The sequence below is a fragment of the Syzygium oleosum genome, unplaced genomic scaffold, assembly GCF_021117445.2.
Source record: "Syzygium oleosum isolate NSW1041296 unplaced genomic scaffold, Sole_v2.1 Sole_v2.11, whole genome shotgun sequence".
Lineage (NCBI taxonomy): Eukaryota > Viridiplantae > Streptophyta > Magnoliopsida > Myrtales > Myrtaceae > Syzygium > Syzygium oleosum.
In genome coordinates, this window is record NW_026607495.1 from 10,277,259 (window position 1) to 10,292,829 (window position 15,571).

Consider the following 15,571-nt stretch of genomic DNA (forward strand, 5'->3'; position numbering starts at 1 on the left):
AAATATTCGTAGCTTAACGACTCAAAAATTGGACTTCGCGGCTTGAATTTCGCAAAATTTCGAATTTAAACCCTAACTTTGAAAACTTCTCCGATCGGATAAACGAGGGGCGCGAATGCTTACCGGACGTTGCAATACGAAGTTGATCCGAGCTGGCGAGGCTCCGATGATATGAACCTTTCCTTTTTCTTCTTTTTCCTTTCCTTTCCCTTTCTCTCTTTTTCTTTCTTCTCCTTTCTCTCTGTCTCGGCCGAGCAAGCTCTCAGCTTAAAAGAGAAAAACAGAGTGTCACTGTACAACTTTTGACTTTCTGACTTTTTGACTTTTTTTTTTTTTTCAAATACTCGAATATTACAGGAACAACTGAAAGCTATCTGAGTCAGCTAATTGGAAAGAGAAAACAAATTCCCTCTCGTCAGCAATTTAGCATGAACAATATAGAACCCCCTCGGATTGGCATCGCTCACCCTTTTTCCTCTCATGCCCATTTACGTCGACTTCTTGCCACGATCGTTCAAGAGAGCATGAAAATGCTCTATTGCTTCATATTGTGTTGGAAATGGTATGATACAAATAAGACCCTTATTTATATATAAGTCTCTCTAATTATAACCGTGCATCTCCTCTTAATCTAAAGGTGAAAATCCGACCTCCAATCTACCAACCACCCCAATTGGTTACACGAATTCTAGAATACAAGCATATATTACCCATAATACCCATAACTGACATTTGAGTCTCCCTTGGTTGTGAATACTAGTATTTGAGCTCTTTTTATGCCGGGGAGTGGGGAATCAATCTGGAAAGTGCGTTGGATGTTCATAAATCAAGTTGAATTTCCCATAAAATTAGCATAAAAACACGTCTCTCATAAAATCTTTCTTCTCCTGCTCATCACGCTTTCTTGTAATGTGATGGTTGAGAATATATTTGGTTCTTGGATTTGACAAATTTTGGTTCCAGATATTGATATGAATGCATAATGAGTCAAATTTTCATGGCCATTTGGACTTCAGCCAAATATTCATGGCCATTTGGACTTCATTGGTAGATTCCAAAAGGGCGGTGCCAAACTTCATGCTTTTTTGCATTAGTTTTTCTTTGAATTGACTTTGTGGTGAGACACCAATTTGAGGGGGCTTTTGTATTTATTATTCCATTGCATTAATTTGACAAATTTTAATGCTAAAATATACTATTTAAAATTCTTGGAATTAAATTTCATTTTCACGACAAGTTTTATGATTTCTTTTGTACATATCTTAATTTTTATGTAGTAAATAACTTGGGTGGGACTATTACCACACTTCTCTTTTTTTGCTAAATACACCTCTTTTTATTACCAAAATGCCCCTTAATTTCTCAATAATTTACTTTTTCTCTCTCCTCAATCTCCCTACGCCAGTTGCAGAATCTCTTCTTTTCTTCCTTCCTAAGTCTTCACTCTTCGTAGTGAAGATTTCTTCTTGTCATAAATTCATCTTTTCCTGTTTCCCATTCATTTCATCAATTGTAAATTTTCTGAAGCAGCCTTATATTCACCATCCTTATTTCCCGTTTTTACTTATTCTTAGCTGGAAATTTGAAAATGAAATATACTCATCATAATTCATGTGGGCTTAGCAAGGCCCCTAGAATCAGGTCCGCCTCAAGTTAGCCCATGCCTACCCGGAAATCGGTCTTTGCTTATCAAACAAAAATAAGTACTTAGATCTAATATAGATACTAAATTAGTGATTTGAATTTATGTTAATCATATGGACATAAAAAGAGCTTATGTTCTCCAATTCAACTACAAATTGGCTTGTACGATTTGGTGTTTCTTCGTTCACCTAATTTTTGTATGGAAAAATAGAGTATGTGCTGCTAATAAACTGGAAAAACGAGAAGAAGAGAACAAAGAGGGATGAAACAGCTGGACAGAAAAATAGAGTAGAAATTGTTTAAGATCTTTTATACATGCTTTTATGGATGAGTTGGAGGAGAAATAGTTGCCACAAAAATTCGTCTGTGTAGATTGAACTTGTTGTATGATATGTGAAGTTCAAGTATGTCATAAAGGTCTGAATTCCCACAAATGTCAAGTTTATCTGTAGTTGCAATTATTGCATGAGTAACAATTGGCAATCGATTGTGGGGTGCGATCCGATCAGCACAACCACCAAAAAACTATGCATAGACAAAAGCAAGCTTATTGAATAGTTCAAGAGCATGATCTTCGTTCATAGCCTCATGTTCCCTTGAATTTTTCAACATTGAATGTTCAATGACATCTTTTCTTCTGATTGTTAGGATGATCGTACTTCTCGGACAATGAAAACTCATTTTGTTTGGAATAGAAATATTACCAATTTGATTCCTGCATCGGAGGATTCCACCTTTGGGCAATCTTCCTCTTGAGATCTCAAATTAATTTTTTTTCTGTGGAGATACCACTCTTTTCTAATTCATCTCATTCAAAGAATGATTAAGAAATTCACATCCATCAAAGAGGTGACTGATATTTTTGTATACTACCTTTGCGAAAATGGTTTTACCAGCCCCAGGCAGACCGCACAATGCGACCACATATCTCCCCATCATCTCTTGTCCTTCGACAACTTGTCCACCCTGACTATTTGCACCTAGTTTTCATGTCATCTCTCGCAAATCTCTGTCTATTCCAATTAAATCTTTAGTCACACCTTGCTCATCCATACTCAAGAGTATTCAAAGATTGGAATTGACATTCTTTAGAAGTCCATGACACTTACAAAATGAAAAACGGAGTTTTGCTTTTCTGTTTTTCTTTTTTCGATAGATATAGGGTGGGAATAAGCATGAGCGGCCTCCTTTGGACGTCACCATAAAAGTCCCATACCAGCTACGGCACATTCAAATTTGATTTCGGGAGACCATATAGAAGGCACCGTGACATTAATGCGGACTAGAAAATGAATAGAGAGGTAGGGCGCGTTTGTTTCACTGAAAATTTCATGACAAGGAAAAATATTTTCTATGTAAATCATTTTCATAGAAAATAGTTGAGTTTTCATTTGTTTGGTGGTTTAGGAAAATGCATTTCCTTCTTGCTAGAAGGAGAAGTTGTTTTCCCCTAATCTAAGCTTGTTATTTTTAGTCCATTTCCGTAGATTGATTAGTTTTCTGTTAATCAAACTATGGAAAGTCATAAATAATTTTTCGGAAACAGTTTTTCTTCGTACAAACGAACCCTTAATTAGATCCCAGAAAGAGAGTGGTGAGCATCTTAATATAAAAGCCTATCCTCCTATCTTATCCTTCCGAAAGCTAAACAAGTAAAGCGCGACAAATCGAACCGTCATTAAGATAAAACATAACTTTTTATGTTTGCAAGCTCTCGTGCGTGTGTCGCGAGTGGACACTTGAGATCGCGACCATGCAGAAAAAGAAGTGCATGGGAGAGAATCCACTATTGCTTTTTATTGCGTTGAAAATGGGATGATGCAGAGGAGGGAGATGAACCTTATTTATACATGTGTTCCTCTAATTACACCCTAAATCGCCGCTTGATCTAATGATGGAAATTCAATTTCCCTATCTACCAACTACTTTATTAATCACTAGAATTCACTAAAATACAAGTGTACATTACCCAAAATACCTTTGACAACATCCTAGAATACTCATGAAACCCCATATTTATAGAAGTTTCAAGACATGCCTAGTCAACTTGGCCACATCCTAGGCCTATTGTGCCTTTAAAACCTCCGATGTATGATGTTCTCCCACACCCATTGAGTGACGCCCGCGGCGCTATCGATTCGGAGTCTTTCACTTGCCTGATCAAATCCTTCCCTTAGATTATCGGCTCATAAGAGGTTGGCGATTTTTCCATGTCCCATGCCGTCTAGTCTTTTGCTTCTTGACTATATGATTAATGGCTCTTGAACCCGAACTCGTCCTAGATGCGATTCCCCCCTTCAACTCGGCCAACTCCATATTTGTGAGCTTAATGGGTCCACCCCAAGCTAGCTCATGCTAATCTGGTGATCAGTCTATGCATATCCAACAAAAAGAAGTACCTAAATCTAATCTCGACACTAATTAGTGACTTAAATTTATGTTAATCATATGGCCATAAAAAGGAGCTTCTATTCTCGAATTCAACGATGAATTGGCTCGTACGGTTCAGTACTTCTTACGTTCACCTAATAAATCCACAATACTAATCTTTCAATCGAATCCAAACGAAAGATACGAATTAAGAACCAGTAGGCATCGTTAGAACTTGTGCTTTTTATTGTTTAGTTTTTGTCCCTTGGGAGTTTTCATTTTTTTTTTCTTTTTGGGTTGGTAAAGTTTTTTCCAGGAGAGTTTTTTTTTTGTTTTGTCTGTCTTATCTCTAACCCTCCTCACTCTCTGACTTTTACTCTGCCTATTGCAGAGCGAGGGAGTCGAACCCCACACATGTGATACTAGTGTCTTCAACCCCTAAATCCCTTTATCAGCAGGTATACATGTTAAACAGGTGGGTAAGGTCGGGTTTGGGTCGAGTCATAAATGGCCCGACCCAAATTGACCCATTAACTCATTTATGACCCATTTATTTGTAGTATAAATATCCCGATCCATATCCGACCTGATCCGTACCCAATCCATACCTGACCCGATCCATATTAGTAAAACACTTCTATATTTAACTAAATATAGGAAAACTTTTTTCTTATGACTATTTTTAAAAATTATACTACTAAAACATTTTCATACAATACAAAGCTAGTGAAGAATTTTTATAAATTTTTTAAAAAATTGAGGTTCTGTTTGTTTCTTAAAAAATGCAACATTTTTATAAAATATTTTTCTTGAAGTCATTTTTCGAGGAAATTTTTTTTTTCAATGTTTGGCTATTTAGAAAATATTTTCCGACATTTGGTATACAAAATATGATTTGATTTCACTTCATGCATGCATTTTAATAATTTTAATAATTTTTTATTTTATTTTTTTAAAATCGAATTTTTAATTATTTTTTTCTGTTTCCTTTATTTTTGGCCGGTGGCCGGCCACGGCGAAGGCCGGCGACCAGCCACCGGCCATAGGCGAGGACAAGCTCGTCAATCTGGCGAGCCTCGAGCTTGCCCAATTCCGGCAAGCCATGCCTCGCCACAGGTCGGTGAGGCCTCGGGCTCGCTGGAATCGAGCGAGCTTGGCCTCGCCGACCTGTGGCAAGGCTCCGGCCTCGCCGATCTGGCGAGACTCGAGCTCACCAACCTCACTTGAGGCCGGCGAGGTCGAGGCCTCACTAGATCGGCGAGCTCAAGCTCGCTCGAGGCCTTGCCGGCCTCCGATGAGGTCGTTCCTCCGCTGTGGCCAATGGCCGGCCACCGGCCGAAAATAAAGAAAAAAGAAAGAAATGAATAAAAATAAAAATAATCTCGATTTAAAAAAAATTTATAAAAAGGAGGTGGGCTTAATGGGTGGATTGGAAATGGGTTCCACCCTTAACATATTAAGACCCATTTATGATAGGCTTAAAACTTTAAGACCCATTTAAGATGGGCTCTTCAAAATTATATTGACCCATTTATGATCTATTTATTTTTTAAATGAATTTTAAAATCCATTTAACAGGTCTATCAGTAGGGCCGCGTGCCTTCCAGGAGGAGTCGGTCTTCCTAACTTCTGTGTGAAGTTCCTCCCCCATTTACTTAGCCCCCAAACCGAAGAAAAAAGGCAAAAAAAAAAAAATGGAAAGGAGGAGAAGAAAATCTTGGTCACAAAAGGAGTGACGTTTTCCTATTGGTAAGAAGAAGAAAAGAAGACCGGCAAGGCATCAAAAGGAAAACGCTTTGCGGTAAGAAGGCATCTCCCTTTACTCGATCAATCTCGTCCTCTCAGAATATATTTCGCTTTTACTCCTTTCCCCCTCCCGCATTCTCCTCCCACTTTCTTCTTCCTTCGCCCCCCATCTATCTCCACCGCCTCCATCTCTCTCCCTCATCTCCGCCCCCAGATTTTCTTGGTTCTCTGGTAAGTCCAAGAATCACTTCGAGGGTTAGGGTTCTCGGCACTCCAGTTCGGACCTCTGTGTGGGTGATTTAGCTCGTGGGTGTTAGTGGGTACTTGGGTTTTATGTGCTGTACTTGCTTGCTTGTTGTGGGCATTTCTGGGTTGTGCTCTGTCTGCTTTTGTTGTCTCGATTTTGGGCGAATCTCGCTTGAAACCTTGGTCGGGTGCTTCAGTGATTTAAGCCGTGCTTGTGAAGTTAGATTCTTGACTGATGGTTTAGTGTATCCGGAGTTGTGTGGCGCGATGCGGTGGCATTCGCAAAAGCTTGTGATTAGAATCTTGTTTGCTCTGGTTGCTGAATTGTGCCTCTTTTTGGCGGCAATCTGATTGAAGGGTTCTGAAAATTTTTGGGTTCCGGCAGGAGTTGAGGTGGGGGACTGTTATGATGGGGAAGGGCTCGAAGAACTATTGCAAGTCGGCCTCCCACAGGCTGTTCAAGGACAAGGCGAAGAACCGAGTGGACGATCTCCAGGGGATGTTCATGGATCTGCAATTTGCTAGGAAGGAGAGCCGCAACGTCGACGTCGCGGTCCTTGAGGAGCAAGTCCATCAAATGCTTCGTGAATGGAAGGCCGAGCTCAACGAGCCCTCTCCTGCATCGTCTTTGCAACAAGTTAGCTTCTCATCTGCATCGCCCTTTTTTACTTCATATGTCACCTTCCTGAACTTGTCCATTTAACTTTTCATGTTGAAAATTCTATTGATTGATGCATTTGTGTCGAGAGATTTCAAAATCAAAGTTAAAAGAATTTGGATTATTGTTAAGTTGCTTTTAACTTTCGTTTGAGGACATGCAGTCTAATTGAGAGAGAAAACAGTTTTGTGCATGATCCTGCCAAGGGTTGAGTCCTGGTAGGGGCCCTTTTTATTTCCTTTTGGTATAAAACCAGAGAGTCATCAAACCTGTATCTTTGGTGCACGATTAATTTTGCAAATGGAAGTGGGTTTTAAAACTGTGTCTTGATGGGCCGTCTGGTAAGTTATGCTGAATAATTGTATTTTGATTGCTTACTGCAAGTTGTTGCCTTCATTTTGAAGTTATGTTGAGAAGTTTTCTCCTTTATTTGATGGCTATAGGGCGGTAGTCTTGCCTCCTTCTCATCAGATATATGTAGATTGCTGCAACTCTGTGAGGAAGAAGATGATGCAACTAGTGCATTAACTCCACCCAAGGCAGAGCCAAATGATCAAAACCTAAATGTTGGAGATGGCACAAGCTTGCCAGAGGTGCTTCCTCCTTAACTTGTTCTGCAGTAAGCTTTTATGTTGACAATATGCTCCATGTAAGTTGAAGTGTTATCCTACAATCACTCTTTCAAACGTAGTAAATTTTTTTCCACAATATGTTAGTCTTATGCTTGTGTCTGCTGAATTTACTGAGGTTCGTGTGATCCAAGGTTCAAGATTTACGTATCTTAACGTCTAAGTGTGACAAGAGTATGTGTTAAGGATTACGATCGAGATTGAGAGGATGCTGAAGAATTATTTCACTTTAGTTTATTTTGGCCCTGCAACTTCTGATGTGACTTTCTGCTCATCTGCTGAATGCTTCCTTTCGTGGCTGAGCTTTCTGCCTGCAAGGATGTGTGGTTCACTTTGTGCTTTTAATCATTTGTTGCTTTGGTTAATTTACTGCTCCCTCTTTGCATAACATGCTTAAAGACTTTATTGACCAGATCACTGAGGTTAGATTATCTAGATCTCTTGATCTCATTCAAAGCACTAGTACACCAAAAGCTGATCGACAATTTGAATGCATGAAGGGCTCCATTTGGTGTTATGCAAGAATATAAATGCAGAGTAGTTAGCCAAAAAAAAAGATTTGCACACGTCAGTCAAAAGAAGCTTTATGTGATGTAAACCTCCCAAAGAGGGATGACGGATTATAGTCACTTGTTATATAATAGTTTTCTTAGAAGTCATTGTTTTTTCTGAAAGTTTGCACGGCACTTAATGGGAATAATGGGAGATAAAGGGAGTTCATGAGGCACTTCTTGCCTAAGCAGAACAACTTGTTAAAACTTGCTCATAAGAAGTCCTTTACACAATTGAGTTCGCTCTCTCTCTCTCTCTCTCTCTCTCTCTCTCTCTCTCTCATGCACACGTGCACATGTGAAACTTCTGCTGATTTTCTGTCAAATATTACACATGCGATAGCACATTACCTAATTAAATAGCTCGAGTTCATTTCAAAACTGAACTTGCGTCTGGTGAGATTAAAGCGATCCTTGTGTTTTATCAACAGAAATGGGATCCTGTAGCCATAGTACATATTTTGTAATCGTGAAAAAGATATAAGCAATGTTCTAGTTTCTAGATCTTAGGGATCTTCCAATCCTCAGTGCGAGATTAGGATTTAAATTATTGCTCATGATTCTATGTCATGCTTTGTAGTACTTCTGTTTATATAATTATGCTAACTTGCTGAGGCTTGAGCATCATCTCAGGCAGTGTCCATATATGACTAGTTAATATCATTGTGTTCTTATCTCCATGCCATGACAATTCATGGTGGATTCTGATTGGAGATGATAGTGGTTCTCAATGCAGTCTATTGCTGATTGTCAGACTGAGTTTCATCATATGAAACGGCTTGGAGTTTGAAATGGTGTATTCATATTTTTCAGGGATTTAATGGCAATCAGAGGCCACAGAAACGCTGCTTCCCATCTGCAGATCAGTGCAAAGACTCCCATCTTGGCATTGGTGCTGCAGCAATAGACAATGTAGATGGCATCAACAGCTTGGAACAGCTTCAGTTTGGATTGAATCAAGGGTTCAACCAAAGTTATTATGATAACTACAACAGCACAGGCTTTGGTGGAGAGGATACAATGCCTCATGTTGCCAACTGTCTACCAAGTATTTTCCCTCCACCTTCAGCCTTTCTGGGACCCAAATGTGCGCTCTGGGATTGCCCAAGGCCTGCTCAAGGTTTGGAATGGTGTCAGGACTACTGCAGTAGCTTTCATGCTGCTCTAGCATTAAATGAGGGCCCGCCAGGCATGAGCCCAGTTCTCCGACCAGGGGGAATTGGTCTAAAAGATGGGCTTCTTTTTGCTGCTCTTAGTGCCAAGGCCCAAGGGAGAGATGTCGGCATCCCAGAATGTGAGGGAGCTGCAACTGCTAAGTCTCCATGGAATGCACCTGGTAAACTCGTAGTCCGTTTTTTCTCTCATTTGGTTTTGTTCGGGTTAACAGATTTCTTCTGGGCTATGTATTCCCAGGTGACAGATAATGTACCCTTTTAGGTTTTTTAATTCCCTGGATTGTCTTTTATGATTGCAGAACTTTTTGACCTTTCAGTTCTTGAGGGTGAGACAATTAGGGAATGGCTATTTTTTGACAAGCCTCGCAGAGCATTTGAAAGTGGAAATAGAAAGCAGAGGTCTTTACCTGACTACAGCGGCCGTGGTTGGCATGAGTCACGGAAGCAAGTCATGAATGAGCATGGAGGGCTGAAAAGGTCTTATTATATGGATCCACAACCCCTGAACCACTTTGAGTGGCATCTCTATGAGTATGAGATCAACAAGTACGATGCTTGTGCCTTGTACAGATTGGAACTGAAGCTTGTTGATGGGAAGAAGAATCCAAAGGGTAGGGTAGCAAATGATTCTCTTGCTGATCTTCAGAAACAGATGGGAAGGCTCACAGCTGAGTTCCCTCCTGATAATAAGCGCTCTGTTAAGGGGAGAACCAAAGTTAATTCAAAGGATAGTGTTGGATACATTTATTCAGATCAGAATCACGGTGCAGCAGCAAATGAAATAGTCGACTATGGATTGGTTTCTCCATATGATTATCTCGTGGAGAACAAGGGTGAATATTACGTAACGTAAGGGAAGGTGTACGAAGAAGCTGCTCTTCTTGGTCATTTCTGCATTAGCCTAAGCATTTTATCTCAGGCTGCAACGGAGCTAACCCTTTTGCTGCTTGCATCAAGTCTGAAGTACCTATGAACAATAAGATCAACTAAACCTCAACTTCTTTTTGGGGTCATGCGGAGAGATCCATAAACTGGTGTACATTCTAACCTCTGGAATATTAACCTGTCCTTAATCATTATGACCAGTTGGAGACTAGGAAATGGATGGCGGCTCCTTAAGGTGATGGGTTGGTGGCCATTCCTTAATGTATTGCTCAAATCTTTTTCTAGATCTGTTGAAAGAATTGTGCTTGTGTTGAAATCTATAGGACACATTATAGTATATATGTTCTCGTACCGTCTTTATTGACGTTTTACAATATAATCTATCATCATTTTCAAGTGAATCGCCTGTGCGATTTGGGCGGTGATCTACGAACAGATTCATGTTCTGTTGCGATGGTCCATGTTTTGCATAGTAAAAAGCATTCCAGATTATCTCTGGAGCAATGAGCACAGCCTTGCATGTGATGTGAAGTGATTGGAAGCATCTGATTCTTTCGTGCGATGCTTTTGCTCATCTTGTTTTGTCTATCTGTCTATGCTGTGTGAAGTCCCAAAAGATTATTCAGAGCCAGGTGAGTCTAGGGAATAAGATGATAACACTAGCATGCCTTGGGGGCCTTTCCAAAAAGTTGTTTCTTTTTTGAGAATGTTAAGATAATTTGTTTAAATTCGATGCGATTGGTTGTCCACATAAAATAAAGATTGGATGGTGAAAATGAATGGCCATGTTTAGCATCCAATACAAGTCTTGACTCAGATTTATGCGATTTAGTGAATCTTACTATACTAAGAAATTAGCATTGTCATTTTCTTTGGGAATTCGTTCGAACAAATTTAGTTGAGGTCGAAATTATATGAGGTTACGACATGGGTGGTCCATGAATTTTGTTTCATTGTTCAGTGTGGTTAATCAACTTTTTATTGTTCGGTCTTGTCCTTAAACCTTCAAATTCAACCAATGTAATTCTTTCACTAAAAATTTCAACACCGTCAGCTAACACGGCCATAATCTTTGTTTTTGTGTTAACAAACAAATATATTCTTCTTTATAACTCATACTTTCTTCTGTATCAGTAAATACTTATACAAAATGACATTTATGCTATATTGTATTCTTTTCCTTTCTTTTCCCTCCCTAGCATCCACACAATATTACAATTGAAATACCTCCAAATATTCTCTTCTTTTTTTCTCATAATTATTTGAGTTCCTTTTTTTCCTATCTAATCACTCCATCCAAACTACCTGAGCATAAATAAATGAAAAGTTAAAGAAAAAATCTGCAAAATTAACTTAATAGAATTTTTAGAAAGTGCAGACAGAAAGAGGGGGGAGGGATCGTCCAAGTCTGAACCATATGGCCATCGACATATGGCACAAGCCATGTGGCTTAGTGAACAAGCATGCGACTTAGAGCTGCATCATGCAATTGATCTATCTAACACACGAGGGAGAAGATGACCAACAACGATTGTTAATTGTAACCCTCAATGAGTGGCAATTCCGTCATTATAACGATATACAGATCTAGGGTCAGTTAAATACCTAGGATGAGAGAGAGAGAGAGCCTTCAAGTTTGAACCATCTGGCCATCGACATATGTCGCAAGTCATGTGACTTAGTGAACAATCATGTGATTTAGAGTTGCTTCACGCGATTGATATGTCTAGCCCATAGGGAGAGGATGACCAGCAACAATTGTTAATTGCAATCCTCAATAAGTCATGTGAATTAGTGAACAATCACGCGACTCAGAGTTGTGTCACATGATTGATATGTCTAGCACATACAGAGAGGATGGCCAGCATTGATTGTTCATTGTAATCCTCTATGAGCGGCGATGCCATCATTGCAACGACACACAGATCTACCGTCATGCCTAGGATATGAGAGACAGAGAGAAGCACTGAATTGTTTCTTGCGAAACAGTCGTCAAAGAGACTATTATTGTTGCCGTCAATGACTCCGGCAAGACCGGCTATGATGGGCCACGGCGTCGATAGCAAATGAGCACCGGCTGTGGCAGCTCTCTTCAGCCTCTTTCCCTCTCTTCTTCAATGGTTCTCTATAGCTTCTCTGATTTTCTTTCTAATTCTTCTTCCTCTATTAACTCTTTAGGTAGTGATCAATTTGGGTTTGTTTTAAACCTAGTAAAAATCCACAACCTAGTTGGGCTTTGACATCATCAACCTATGACAACTTATTTTTAAATTTTGAGACAACGCGTAAGTCATCCCATCCTTTGAACTCGCCCGAGAAGCAACTACTTTTTCTCGTTACATGTTTAGAAAAAAAAACTTTTGCCTTTGTTTTGACTCTGTAAAATTGAAAAACCCTACCTTTCCACTTTCACTGGAGCATGTTTTGGTAGACTGCTTCCAATTTGCATAGTTTGCATTCCTGTTTATAACAATCGGGGCCTAAAGCAAAGAGAAATTGAGAACTACAAAATCTTGTGGAAAAGCCCCGCTTAAACGTGCGACCATGACGGTCTCACTCGTGATGGAGCTCGTTCGAAATACCCGAGAAATAGAATTCAACGTGAGACCATTATAAGCTTACCGATAAACGCATGTACAACTCTCACGATAGACATGGCTCGGTTGGAGGTACACACATTCCCTATGTATGTTTTCATGTCTTCTCCATCTTCTTTCTCGTCGCCAAACATAATAACACAAGCACGTCCACCGCACTAATTTTTCAAGGACATGCACAGATAAACATTGAGAGAGAGAGAGAGAGAGAGAGAGAGAGAGAGAGAGAGAGAGATGATGATCGAGACCTAATGTATATACTCCACAATCGGAGTGATCTCAACATCATAACAGTACGTTCGCATATACAATCAGAGAACTGGGTCAGAAGAGCAATGGATGCAGCAAGCGTAAATTCAATGGGCCAATACACCCTGATCATTGTGTAACTCGGATAATACTCTGGAACAACTACAGTCTCGCTAGCCCCATATAATAGAGACAAGGTTCATATATAATTCTGCTAGGGACCTAATTACAGACAGCAAGGGTCACGAGCTATTTGCATCTAACGCTAAATGCATCTGGGCATTAAGGCTTCAGCCTAAGCACCATCATCTTCCACGGTGTTAACCCGTTCGCATTCATCGATCCATTCGCTGTATCTGCAAGTTTGCAAGGTCTGTGTAAGACACGAGAGAGACATTTGAAAGAACTATAAAAGGGATTCTGGGCAAATGAACTTACATGTCTATTGGTTCAGTTAAAGCTGCAAAGACATAGAGAAGACAATAAATAGAGTCAGTACAAATTCGGGATGCTCCTCAAAGCACATTATCTGTCACTTTCACAACAACTCTAACCAGATGAACTACAAACAAAGAAGCTGTCCTAAGAATGAAGTTAATTAAAGGAATTGCAAAAGAATATGAAACACGATAAGTTCCCACACCTGTCTTACGCTTACCCATACAAAAGTATAGACATGAGAAAATACCTGTAATTGAGGTGCTAAACCTTTCTTGGCATATCCCGCATACAGCTTCACCAATCAAGTTCTTCATATCACTGAAACCACAAATATGCAAAAAGTCAAAAAATCACTCTCGCCAAATTATACCTCATTGTAAGCAGCCTTGTTTATCGCAGATACAATGAATTATGAATCCAAAGTTTCATATCCTATTCCTATTCTTTCTTGCTCCGAACTATAAGACCTAAATTTCAATGATGTGATTCACTTCTTTCAAAGGAAAATGTCTTTTACATCCCTTCTCTCTGAGAGACAATTTGACCTATTTTCTTCTATTTAAGGTTTTCTGATAAAAACAAATGAAGGTTGTAAGACAATTGTTTTATCTAGCATCTCTACATAAAAAAGCTGAACATAATAGTTGGTTATGTGCACTTGTATCGGTTTGGTTTTAGGCTCTATAAGGCTGATTAATATTCCAAAAAGACTATTTGTAGAGGAGCATTCCACGCGGTACTATTATACATCAGGATTGTTAAATGCTTGGAAATGCACAACATCAGATGACAGGGCCTCATCTGATACTTTAAAGAAAATATCAGAACACACTTCAGTAGGAAAATGGTCTTAAATCTATAAAAAGCTTTTTATGATATAATCATGCACTGTTTCAAAAGACAAAACATGTCGCGCAGTTTCAAAGTTAGTGTTCAGAGGATAAACCTATAACAGCCTCATTCCTATGAGAGGAGAAAAAAGACAGAAACACAAGGAACTTTGAAACTTACAGGCGGCACTCCACACTTGTGCCATGGTTGCAGAAAGGGCAGCTGAAGACTGTATCAAGTCTGTCCATCCTCTTCTTAGGAGGTGGCTTTGCCCGAGACTTTCTCTTCCCCATAGCTCTAGTTCCTTCTGCTTTTAGTCTGCAATCAATCAAACATGATAAATCCACAAATCCCAAATGTAATGCTCATACAGGCCTAACCCTGGCACCCGTGCATTCAATCTATGCAGTTCAGGTCAATAATACAGGCCAGAATTACTTATCACACAAAAGTTTAAAATTTGTAATCCAGAATAAAAAAGGGCATTCAAAAGTCAATTTAAGCAAAGAAAAATAAAATTAGAAACGGAGAAGCCCCGGAAAGAGTAATCTCCACCAGATAACAAAAACCCAATTGAGAACTCTCACTGCTGTGACGAATGGAAAATGTGCCTCGGGTGAAATTCTTTCTGATTCTACTCAAGTTTCTCAGGAGAGACAAGGAAATCGATGCACTACGCGAAAACATTAAAAACCCATTTTTTATTCAGTTTCACTCATCAAAAAGATCACAGGATCAAGAGACAAAAGTTTTCCGCTATCATGCCATAATAAGAGTCAAATTACCCTTCCACGAAAACCCTTCAACAATTCAATCTAATCTCTCCCCAATCCAAGAGCGTGAAAGAGAAAAACTCTTTCCCCTGATTCTTCCGTACCCGCTCAATCCCAAGCAAATACGCAGAGAAGACAATGATTCGAACGAATTTCGCAATCAGTGCCTGGTTTTTTCACGAGAAAATCGAAAGAAAACGATCACCCAAAAGACCGAAACTTCCCTACTCGATCGTGAATACCAAGCTACGCGCATTCTACGAAGAGATTAACAATGCATCAACGAACGAAGCCTGATCGAGTCATTCAAGAATCAAAGGGGAAGCACGAATACGTACCGAGATCGATGAACAATACTGCGTTCATGAAACGAGATGCACAAACCCTAGGACCTGAGAGCAATTTGAGAGATTTGGCAGTGGATTGAGGCAGCGCGGTCGGTATTTATAAGGCAGGGGTCAAATTTTTTTTTTTTTTGCCTTCGAGAATGACTTTGAATGTTGGATTCGCCCCCTTTCGATCTTAAAACTTTGGTCACATTAAAGTTCTAAGATTTATTGTGCTATTTTGGAGCAAGTCATTTATTTTAATTCCGTCGCCTTTTAGTGGACGGAGCGATCCGAAATTGTAGTTTCTGTCGCCGACAAGGACCTCGGCATTACCTAATTAATTGATAGAGGAGTCCCAACCGATACTTTCTTTCAACGGCGAGGGGTTATTTGCCCAACCCAAATTGAGCCCATGAAGTTGGGGGCAACCAAAGCCTTCTTGTGACC

General features: G+C 39.6%; 2 protein-coding genes across 3 annotated transcripts; one reads left to right on the plus strand and one right to left on the minus strand.

Annotated features, from left to right (window-relative positions):
- The first annotated feature begins 5,792 nt into the window (after window positions 1–5,792).
- Window positions 5,793–10,305, plus strand: LOC115680528 (transcription factor VOZ1). 2 transcript variants are annotated; one of them, XM_030604338.2, is made up of 5 exons: window positions 5,793–5,815; window positions 6,392–6,643; window positions 7,108–7,257; window positions 8,658–9,180; window positions 9,319–10,305. In XM_030604338.2, the coding sequence occupies exons 2-5, from the start codon at window positions 6,413–6,415 to the stop codon at window positions 9,870–9,872; spliced, it is 1,458 nt and encodes a 485-aa protein (XP_030460198.1). In that variant the 5' UTR covers window positions 5,793–5,815; window positions 6,392–6,412; the 3' UTR covers window positions 9,873–10,305. The 2 variants fall into 2 exon arrangements, with proteins under 2 accessions (XP_030460198.1, XP_030460200.1); XM_030604340.2 differs by lacking the exon at window positions 5,793–5,815 and adding an exon at window positions 5,830–5,991.
- Window positions 10,306–12,852: 2,547 nt separating this feature from the next.
- On the minus strand, window positions 12,853–15,286 carry LOC115680461 (transcription elongation factor 1 homolog). The gene is made up of 5 exons (XM_030604274.2): window positions 15,134–15,286; window positions 14,203–14,340; window positions 13,439–13,509; window positions 13,189–13,210; window positions 12,853–13,106 (listed from the first exon to the last, which is right to left on the minus strand). Exons 2-5 carry the CDS (start codon window positions 14,313–14,315, stop codon window positions 13,046–13,048), a joined length of 267 nt encoding a protein of 88 aa, XP_030460134.1. The 5' UTR covers window positions 14,316–14,340; window positions 15,134–15,286; the 3' UTR covers window positions 12,853–13,045.
- Between the last annotated feature and the right edge of the window lie 285 nt (window positions 15,287–15,571).

What these genes read in the sequence shown, in the direction of transcription:
- LOC115680461 (XM_030604274.2), bottom strand. Translation starts at nt 14,315, where the DNA reads ATGGGGAAGAGAAAGTCTCGGGCAAAGCCACCTCCTAAGAAGAGGATG. An exon ending in ACAAGTGTGGAGTGCCGCCT is followed by an intron (nt 13,510 to 14,202) that starts GTAAGTTTCAAA and finishes TTGTGGTTTCAG; the next exon opens with TGATATGAAGAACTTGATTG. An exon ending in TTAACTGAACCAATAGACAT is followed by an intron (nt 13,107 to 13,188) that starts GTAAGTTCATTT and finishes GCAAACTTGCAG; the next exon opens with ATACAGCGAATGGATCGATG.
- LOC115680528 (XM_030604338.2), top strand. Translation starts at nt 6,413, where the DNA reads ATGATGGGGAAGGGCTCGAAGAACTATTGCAAGTCGGCCTCCCACAGG. An exon ending in CTGCATCGTCTTTGCAACAA is followed by an intron (nt 6,644 to 7,107) that starts GTTAGCTTCTCA and finishes TGATGGCTATAG; the next exon opens with GGCGGTAGTCTTGCCTCCTT. An exon ending in ATGGCACAAGCTTGCCAGAG is followed by an intron (nt 7,258 to 8,657) that starts GTGCTTCCTCCT and finishes CATATTTTTCAG; the next exon opens with GGATTTAATGGCAATCAGAG.